The 11,090-nt window shown below is 27.9% G+C and overlaps 1 protein-coding gene across 2 annotated transcripts; it reads left to right on the forward strand.

The window, feature by feature from the left end:
* Positions 1–3,254: 3,254 nt before the first annotated feature.
* LOC114178255 (RNA-binding (RRM/RBD/RNP motifs) family protein) lies at positions 3,255–5,311 on the forward strand. Of its 2 annotated transcripts, none has more exons than XM_028064061.2 (2): positions 3,255–3,507; positions 4,349–5,311. In XM_028064061.2, exons 1-2 carry the CDS (start codon positions 3,491–3,493, stop codon positions 5,124–5,126), a joined length of 795 nt encoding a protein of 264 aa, XP_027919862.1. In that variant the 5' UTR covers positions 3,255–3,490; the 3' UTR covers positions 5,127–5,311. The 2 variants fall into 2 exon arrangements, with proteins under 2 accessions (XP_027919862.1, XP_027919864.1); XM_028064063.2 differs by having other exon boundaries at positions 4,438–5,311.
* The last annotated feature ends 5,779 nt before the right edge of the window (positions 5,312–11,090 follow it).

An 11,090-nucleotide genomic window follows, 5' to 3' on the forward strand; every position in this document is an offset into this window, starting at 1 on the left:
ATAAGACAGAGAAAAAAAAAATTAAACAATTATCATCAAAAAAAAATATAAGATAAAGTTTGTGAATGAGAAAAAGATTAGAAAGAACCTCGGTTGAGGAATGTAGAACGTTGTTCTTAGGTAGAAAAAAAAAATGTCTTCACGCTCAGTTGGATACGACACACATACAAAACAGGAGTTACTTCCTCCTCTCTCATTCTCTATTCTTCATCTCCTTTTCTCTCTCTTATTACCTTTAATTTTATAACAATATTACCTATTTAATTTTTTTATTATATTTTATAATTATTTATCTTTATCCAAATTTTTATTTGATATTTTATTTTACATTTATACAATTATAACTTCTTTCATAATATTTGACATTGAATAAAAGATAATATGTATAATTTTTATATTGGATATTTAATAATATCTTATTTATTTTATTGTAATTTTTATTATTTTGTAAAATAATTATTTAATTAATATATAAAATAATTAAAAAATGAATTCGAATATTGATAAAGTGCATGTGAAATACCCATTAAATATTAAAGTGAAAATAAATTTGAATTTTTATTTAAAAAGTAAAAATTAGATAGTCAACAATCCCACTACCCTACAACAATCCCCTAGAACATTACACATGTTCTGTGTAATTCCCTTCCTTTTTTTTAAACATAAATAATATACACTAAAATTTAAACATTTTAAAAGAATTTAATAACGTGATCTCGATTTTTATAACGATGGAAATATTATTTTTGATAAAATCCAAAATTAAAATTGATTAATTTAATAAAAATAAAAGAATATATTAAGTATAAATGTCTTTCAATTTCTTAATCATGTGAAAAGTTTTGATTGATCACCACCGCATAAATACTAAGCTAAGTAATCCCCAATTTTTATAAATATGATTATAGAAACCCATTTTCCCGTTATGTAATCTCTCATATCTTGAAAAAATTCTTTTCTGTAAAATAACTTTTTTTATTATAAACATTGGGTTCATTTTTAAAAAGTATGTTTCAAAAATCAGTTTCTTACTAAAATTTTAATAAAAAGATAAAAAGATACACATACCAATAAACAGTACAAAGAAGAAAAAATGTTTCAAACAGTCATGGTTTCTATTCTCACTCCAAAAAAAACAGTAAGAAAGAGAAAGGAAAAAAAAACAAAAAATAAAGAAAAAAATTGAAATCATTTGTGCTAAATACACTAAAATTGAATGAAATTTTAATACTTTATTTATTATAAATAAATTTATATTTACACATTTAATTATAATTATAGTAAAATATCTATAACTAAATTATACGTTAAAAATATATAGAATTATCAACTATTTTTTCCAAATAATGAAAGGTATAATTAATTATACGAGAGAGAATGCTAATCGGCATCTACAGACTAAAAAGTAGTTAATATGCATTCTTCATATTATTTTTATATTCAAAATTAAAATAATTAAGTAGATTAATTAAAATAATAGAAATTTTAGAAATTCTGATAATTTAATAAAAATAAAAATATTTTTTTAAATTTTTAGACAACAATTTATTAATATAGAAAAAAGTTTTGGAATTTGTAAGATTTTTACTAAAAAAATAAAAATAAAATTTTTTTCTTTTTTTTGTAAATTTTTTAGATATTTAACACTATTTATTTTTTATTTTGTTAATTTATTTCTTTTTTATATTTAATTATTTTTTAATTTTTATTGATGAACATTAAATAAAATATCAAATACATCTGAATAAAAATATTTTTATTTTTTAAATAAAATAAAATTATATTAATAATTATTAAGTCAAATTTTATTTAATATCATATTTAATTATGCATTTTTATAAACTTGATACATATTAATTATCTTTAATTAGTAGTGAAAATCTTTAACTAGTTTTGCACTTTTTATACAAATTATCTTTAATTAGTAAGATCCTTAATTATTTTTGTACTTTTCATATAAATTTTTATGCAGTATAATCAATTTCACACAAATGATATTAATGATGACTTTGAAAACTTTGGGCCTCTCCCTTTCCTTTCTTCCTTGGATGCACTCTATCGCCATAACAAAAATATGTGTTATTTTCTGCCTGTCATGCGCAAAGGATTTTACATCCTGAAATTTATCTTATTTGAAAATTTTACGATTTAAAATAGAAAAATGCTGACCTTAAAGAAAATTAATTTGCATTAATTTTTTTATTTTATATTGAAAGTTTAAATAACTAAATATATTAATTAAGATATTATAAATGTATATAACAAATTTTATAAAAATAAAAATATCCTTTTAAATTAATAACATATAAAATAATAACTTTAAAATTTATAAGTCTCTACTAAAAAGAAAAAAATATTTTTAGTGACACTTCAAGAGTTTTTTAAAGTGAAAATTTCAAATGTAAGACCGTCTAAAAGGTGTGTCTTTAAGTTTTACAAAAAAATTGATAGTTTAGTTGTTTTTTATAATTTTCTTTTATGTTTAACATTTTTTTTTCTGGTTGTTATGTCAATTTAAATTTTCTTATTTTATTATTATATTTATTTTTTAATTTTTATCGTTGAACATTAAATAAAATATGAAACCCACATATACTATATTTATGGACAATTTTGTTTTTTAAATTAAATAAAATTTCATTAATGATGATTAAGTCATATTTAATTTAATATTATACTTATCTTTGTATTTTTTATAAAATTTAAGGCATATTAATTACTTTAACAAGTATCTTAAAATACTAGTTAACGAGACCCTTTAAAATATTAAAAAGTGACCATTTTATCAATTTCTTTTTCTGCGAGGTTTATGTATTTGGTCTTGATTTGATGAAAAAAAAGTTTTTGAAAATTGAACATTTTGATTCTAATATATTCAGATTTTAGTAGATAAAAGAACCAAAAATCTATGTTTTGTTATACATAAAAAATATCCTGATTTATTTATTAAACGTACAAAAAAGATAATTACATTTTATTAATAATTTAATAACAAATGATATTTGAAATTCAAACATTATAATTAACTTGTAAAATAGTCTAATAAAAATTAAAACCAGAAAATCATTCTTTCACTAATAAAATAGTTTATTCTTTCAGAAATTTAGCTATTACTGGTTAACCAAAATATAATTTATTTATACATATTTCCTATATTACCCTTTCATCCAACGCTCAGGATCCACAGAGGAGAGCAATTTTGTCATTGAAGTCCAATTCGGCACTATATAATATATGTCTAGTAACAACACGGCTAAAAAAAAAAAACTTGAATAAATTAGAAACAAGGTAAAGGGGGAAAACACTAAAACCGAAAACCTTGAAGGGGGTGCGCAGTGTGTTGGGCGAAGAAGTAGAAGCGTGTAACCCTAGTTAGGGTTTGCAGTTCAATTTACGATTCCTCTCTCGTCTGATTGTAGCGCTGGATCCGTATCGTCTTCCTCCGTCCACGGAAGCGCCTTTCGCTCGATCTTTCGGCGATCTTGGTAACATGTATGGTCCCCGAGGGTATGTCAACCTAACTTCATCTTTTTTATTCTGTGTGCCTTTTCCTTCCAATTTCTTTGTTCTTTTAGTAATTTATGGGGTTTTATTTCCGTGTGGTGGTGCTTATGATTAGAAATCGTGTTTGCATTTAATTTTCTTTGATTTTATTGTTTATATGGATATGTGCTTTGGTTATAGGGTGATTGGGGTTGTTTGTTGCATGAAATTGTATTGACTTCCTATGTGTGGGCTTTGCTGGGTTGGGTTCGCCAAACAACATATCTATCAGGTCTCAGGCCACGAATATGCTTTCTTTTCTCTCTTAATTTTTTGTGTTTTTTTATTTTGAATAATTTAATATCCTATAGTATGCCTCATATGATATGGAGTCTCTGAGCATGTCTAATTTTCTTTCAACCTACTGGTCAAGGTCAATAACGTGTTGTTGCAATCAATCACATTGTGCTTATTTTGTGTTTACATGATTTTTTAAATCAATTAGCCTTTTAAGCCGTGTTAGTGTAACATTTGGTATATTACTTCACTATTAAGTATTAATCTTGCACAGCTTATGATTGAATTTGTGCAAACTTTTCTATCTTTTGATTTTTTATATATGTCCTGCATAATGAATGTGTTGAATATAATTTTTTGTGGTCTTGGTGTGGTTCTCTCTGTTTCTAATGGTGGTCTGATTGATCTGTTGTTATTTTTTTTCTCTCCGATGTTTGGCTGTGGGTGTTGTGATGAATATTATGAGTAATAGGAATTAAAATTAAGTGTCAGGGAAAAGAGGGTTGGGTTTGGCTTTATTAACATGTTGAGTGGGGGATTGTTTTTTTTTGGGTATGGAAATTTGAAGGGCAATGTTGGGAAGCGGGGGGGTTTCGGACGGGTACGAGGTTGGCTCAAAGAGACAAAGAATGATGGAATCAAATCCATACTTCGCAGTGAGCAGCGGGACAGGCAGCTTACCTTATGGATATGCTGGTGGCTTTCAGCCCCCTCCCTTTCCTGTGGTTCGTCTCAGGGGGCTTCCATTCAACTGTACCGACATTGACATCTTGAAGTTTTTTGCTGGACTGACCATTGTCGATGTGTTGCTGGTCAACAAGAGTGGACGGTTCTCAGGAGAGGCCTTCGTGGTATTTGCAGGAGCAATGCAAGTTGAGTTTGCTTTGCAGAGAGATCGCCAGAACATGGGTCGCCGTTATGTAGAAGTGTTCAGGTGTAAGAAGCAGGATTATTATAATGCTGTTGCTGCTGAGATCAATTACGAAGGAATATATGATAACGATTACCATGGTAGTAGTCCTCCACCCTCCCGGTCAAAGAGGTTCAGTGATAAAGATCAAATGGAGTACACTGAGATATTGAAGATGCGTGGCCTTCCCTTCCAAGTGACAAAATCTCAAATTGTTGAATTCTTTAAAGATTTCAATCTGATAGAAGACAGGGTACACATTGCATGTCGCCCTGATGGGAAAGCCACTGGAGAGGCATATGTGGAGTTTGTTTCTGCTGAGGAGGCCAAGAGGGCAATGTCCAAGGATAAAATGACCATAGGATCAAGGTATGTGGAGCTGTTCCCTTCTACTCCAGACGAAGCTAGACGGGCAGAGTCAAGATCAAGGCAGTGATCGTGGTATTTTATCTTGTTTTAGGACTTTTACCCTGTTCCTTCTTTTGCTGCTATAATGTTTTCAACTTTAGATGTACTTTATTATTAGTAGTTAAACTTTTTATACTTGCTTGTCTTAAATGGATGCATTAATTGATTAATAGAAAGGGCCTTGGAATAATATATGGCTCTGGGATGTGAAAATGTGTAATATTTCAAAATCCTTCCTTTCAGTTATGGTAGATTCGTGTCAGATTTTAATATTGTTATATGCCGTGAAGGTAATTAATACTAGGCTGGGCTTTAATGATATTGTCATTTCCAAAGTTCAATAAATTCGTATGGTTATTACATCGAGGGAAGTTTCTTCCTGCACGTCCATGAATTTTCTCCTGCACCCCAAAATAAAATAAAAAATTGCTTTTGCCCTTTTGGGATTTGTGCAATCTCGAAGTCAAGAGGGATTTTTGTGCAATTTAGAAGGCAAAAAATATTTTTGGATTATGTAATATGAAATTAATGTTTTTTCCCCTTAAAGTAAGAAAGTAAGATTTTTGGATTGTATAATGACTTTTGAATTGTACAGTGTAGGAGCTATTTTTTCTTAATATTTCCAACTTTGATAAGATATTTTTTATTTCACTCCAAAAATGTCAAAAACGGTTTCTTTTTAATATGTAGGTGCCTACATAAGAAAGGGGAAGTTTTGGATCAAGTGTCTTTTTAGGTCAAAGAACTCAGTTTGGGTGGGTTAGCTTGTGGGAATGGTTCCTCTATTGGGCTTCGTGTCTCAACGTAATCTGTGCTGTACATGATGGTGTGTTTGGTTCAGTACTAGAGACCCCAGGGTCAAAACAATGCAAAAACATGAAGTGATGTGTTTAGTTTTTTGTGTGAACAGATGTAATGATGGAGTTTAATTATAAGTTCCCTAGCCATTTTATAACCTTATTGTTCAGCAATTATTTGAGATAAGAAAAAGTCTTATTATTTAGATATGAAACGCATGAAAGTTGGAACAGAGATAAAATAGTCGTGCTTCATTAGTGGAGGGTATACATTGTATTTTTTAAATTTCATATCATATTGGTGGAGGATTGTATTTTTTGAAATTTCAATTTATATTTAATTTAAATTTAATCCAAATGTAATAAAATAAATTGATTTAAGGCGAAAATTTTGATTTTTTTTTTCAGTTTTATAAAATGGGTAAGTTTCTGAATGGGCTGAATTTTTTTTATAAACTCAATTGGTTTTGCCTAATCTCCACAGGCAATTTTTTTGTTTCACTGGGTACAAACAAAGAACCACACTTCCCACCAGAAACTGATTCACTCACTTATTATCTTTTGTACCATCAAATTTGTTCAATGGTGCAACTGAAGGTCAATTCCAACATCATGCATTAATATCATAACACATAGGAAAACAAACAAAATCTATTATGAGATGCTTAAGATTTGTCACCACACTAAATATATGCCAAACCAGCAATCAATAATAAGCCTCAAGGTTGTACTTTAAGCTTGACCTAAACTATATTGATCCTCAGGTGTCCAAACACATCGCTTCACATGAACATAATACTCATTCAGATCACTGAATATGCATGTTACACATACCATGATTGTAGTACCATGCTCTCGGGTACTGTTACAAAATAAACAAAAATCCTAACATAAATCAGATCTTCATCGATTCATTGCAGGTTCACCAAATTAGGGTGAATCGAAAAAGGGAAGGGAATCGAATCTATCGTGGGTAAGTTTCGTTATCATTGGTGACCTTCATACCTGTGGAGTCTTGCTTTCCAAATGGAGTCGCGTAATGGGAAGAAGAAACTTAACAAAACCATAAATTAAGGCGCAATGAAGAACAAAAACAAAATTGAAAAAAAGAAACGAATTTGGTCCAATCCAACTCGCTTTGTGGCCTAGCGAGCCAGATGTATCAAACTGTATCAGATTGATGAGCTGAAATATCTGACTTAGCTCGCTTGTTTGTTGTTGGCGGGTCAGCTGACACTCTTACTTATATCATAATTATTATCATTAATTTCAATCATTATAAGTTTTTTATTTTTTCTTTCAATCCAACATAACTAAATTTTTAACTTCACTTGCAATCTCTGATGCAACTCACCACAAAGGATAACGCTTTTACCACATTTCTTCCTTTCACCCTCCGAACCACATTGATACTTTAGATGTTTTTACTTTTGCAAAACCAACTTCTCAGTTCGATCCCTACCTCTGTGTTATACATTGTGCACCTATGAAGTGTGAAACTCAAGTTCAATTTTTTATGGTTTTTTTTTTCTTTTGTCACAAAGTAGGGATTGCAACAATGTTTTGGAGGTTTTAAATGTTAAAGATAATTACATTTTTTTAGCTATTGAATCACATGACAATATTGTTGAATGTCCCTAACCTTTCTCGAAACTTCTTTATTGATTATTTGTCAATGGAGAGATGGTTGGAAATTTTTTGTTCAAGAAATTGCGAGTGGGGTTAAGAATCTATTTATGCTAAATTGTAAAAAAAAATTAGAAATTGTAGTTACAGAAATTGGTGATGAAAATAAAATTACAAAATTATAAAATTGTAAAATTATAAAACTATAAAATAACATATAATAACAAGTGACTATGTAACAATGTAAGATAACTATTATATCATTAAGTCAATAAAAAAATTAAATTGCAAGAACTGAATTGAAAAATATAATTTTTCTTTGACATCACCAAATTTTACTAAGAACTCAAATGAACATAGCCAAATTTATAATAAACTTAAAATTTAATTAAATTCTTTTAAAATAATTACGTACATTTTGTTAATTTTTATTTATTTATTTTAATATTAGCCTTAAAAAAAGACTTTTTGTGATTGATAATGTGTGTGTCGATGTTTACAAGAAAGGCTTCACTGGGTTTGGATGAACACCACACACCAAAGCACTGATATTTAGAGAGTGTTTGGAGGAGAGACTAAAAGTAAATAAATTCACTTATTATATACATGACACAATATATAGATCATATTACCCCAACAATAATCCACTTAAATAAGTAAATAAATCAAATTATAATGAGTTTGTACAAAGTAATTGAAGACATAAAAAAAAATCATAATTTGTACATAATAAAAGTATAAGAGTGAATCATGAATTACTCATAATAAATCTATCACCTAATCCATATAAATTACATTCTTCTAATATTCTTCGAAGAAAAAACAAGAAGAAAGACGCATAAAGTGGATGAAGGACTTCAATTCACAAAGAGAGAGATAAATTGGAGAGACAAACTTCATTTTAGTTTGGTTTAATTAATAGTATAGTACCCAGTTTGGGGCTAGTGTGTAAAATAGGTATCCGATTTTAAAAAAGTGTCAATTGCATTCCAACTTTTGGAAAATGCTCCAATTAGCTCCCTTTCAAACAGAGTTGACTAACGCCGTTAGTCAACGTGCCACGTGTCAATCTGTGGTTTTTTTGATTTTTTTTAAAAAAAATTAATTTTTTTTTAAAAAAATAAATAAAAATGTCACGTGTCAAGTCCCTGTGTGACACGTGGCATTGTCAGTGCCACGTGGCATTGCAATGCCACATGTCAGTATCACTATCAGATGTCATTGTGTTGATTTCGATTTAGTCTCCATTTATGTTTTTTCGTTTCAATTTAGTACCTACTTATGTGTGTTTGATTCAATTTTGACCTAATATTTTTTAATAATTAAAATATTTTTTTTATAAAATTAAAAGTAATTAAGTATAAAAGTTTTACAAAAATTAAGTATTTGATATTTATATTAAAATTTAGTGGTAAAAGTAATTTTATTAAGTCACTTTTAATAAAAAAAATTAGTATTACATTCATACCAATAGAAATTTTGATTTAAAATTAGTAGGACACAATATTGTTCTATTTTGAAAAAAAAAATAAAAATTAACAAAACATGAGTACTTAATAAAAAAGTAATTAATAAAGTAATATGTTAAAAAATTGTTTTTAATAAAAAATATTAGTATAACATTTATACAAATAATAAATTTGGTATGAAATTGAGAGAAACATTATAAATATTAGTACTTAATTTTGTAAAAATATTTATACTTAATTATTTTTAATCATATAAAAAATGCATTACAAAAATATTTTAATTATTAAAAAAAAAATGGGACAAAATTAAATCAGATATACATACTTAGGTACTAAATTGAAACAAAAAGAAATATATGGGGACTAAATCGAAATCAACATAATGACATCTGATAGTGATACTGACACGTGGCATTGCAATGCCACGTGGGACTAACAATGCCATGTGTCACACAAAGAGACTTGACACATGGCATTTTTATTTTATTTTTTTTAAAAAATTTAAAAAAAATTAAAAAATTAAAAAAAATAATAATTTTTTTTTAAAAAATAAAAAAAACCACAGATTGACACGTGGCACGTTGACTAACGGCGTTAGTCAACTCTGTCTGAAAGGAACCTAATTGAAGCATTTTTTCAAAAGTTAAGATGCAATTGACACTTTTTTAAAACCGGATACCTATTTGACACACTAGCCTCAAACTGAGTACTATACGATTAATTAAACCTTTTAGTTTTGTATATTCAATTACTTAAATTTATGTGTACCATGTAGCATTTGAAGTTTCTTTTAAATTGTCCCACCACCTACTTTAATTAATGCTTAATTGGTAAACTCTTTAAATGAAGGAAGAATATCGATGGACACCATTTCACGACTATTTGACAACTTGTATAAAGGTAAAATAGTCTTAACAAAAATTAACTTTTATATTTTTAGAAGAGAAAGTAAATATTTATGAGGGATATTATCAAATGATAATAAAGAAAAAATGGTGTCAAAATATCAGTGTCCATAAATGAAATCATTCATAGTTTGTGTTCTCTATTTTTCATGGGAGTCCATATATAAAGTCTTTGTTCTTCACTATTCTTTTCTTTAATACTTTTGGCAAGGGGCATTGACTTATATGGAACGAATTTGAGGACAAAGTTGGATGCATTTCAATGAGAAACTGGTCAGGTTTGTTGGAGAATGAAAAGAAAAGATATATAGGAAACCCATATATGTGACACTGTCTCCATCATAGGGTAATTTATACCTAATTGTGGTATCTTACAATAATAATGGTTAGAATAACAAAACTACATTTTCAAACTTGTATTTTGACATACATTACTTTGCTTCCAATTGTCAAGTTAACCTTTTTGAATGCACTACATAATTTTTGACTTTATTAGTGAACCTAACTTAACATCACAATCTAAAGTATCTTTCTTGTCCACTTTTACTTTCCTCCATTTTCATTGTGCTTTCCTTCTGTAAGACTTTGCACTCATTGCACACAATCAGAATGGTAGCCATCTTTGAACAAATTTAGTTAGAAAACAGTAAGAAATATTGTTTGGCTATATGAAAGTGTAGAAATAAAAAAACAAGTTCCAATGTAATTTATTCACTATTTTATTTTAAATGCTTTTAAAAGTGATGTGTGTAAAGTGATAGTATTAATAGATGTTCAAATATTAAAATGAATTCATTTGATATATTATAAATTTATTTTGAAATTCCTTATTTTTCATTAGTAAAAATTAAAATTAATTCATGAAACTTTGGTCAAACCATAAAATAATTGGTATAATATTGGTATATATGAAAGCGTTTCTTAACTAAAGTGGCAGCCCTTTGTATTAAGTAAGGTTGTTTAATTGAAATGTATTATAGTGTAAATGTGTCTTACATTGTTATCCAATCATAAATTGTGACATGTTTAAATTATTAACTTTTAAAAGCGATTTTTAAAATAACTTTTAAAAGCCACATAGTTTGAACTATCCAATTCCTTGGTTGTGCGAGATAGGCCCCATGTATTATAAGTGCGTTTTATTTTATGTGCCTTTTTAGCACTTTCCAAAGACTAAAAAAAGCCAACCATTTTC

The sequence above is a fragment of the Vigna unguiculata genome, chromosome 3, assembly GCF_037176805.1.
Source record: "Vigna unguiculata cultivar grain cowpea cultivar isolate G323 ecotype 2 chromosome 3, ASM3717680v1, whole genome shotgun sequence".
Classification (NCBI taxonomy): Eukaryota; Viridiplantae; Streptophyta; class Magnoliopsida; order Fabales; family Fabaceae; genus Vigna; species Vigna unguiculata.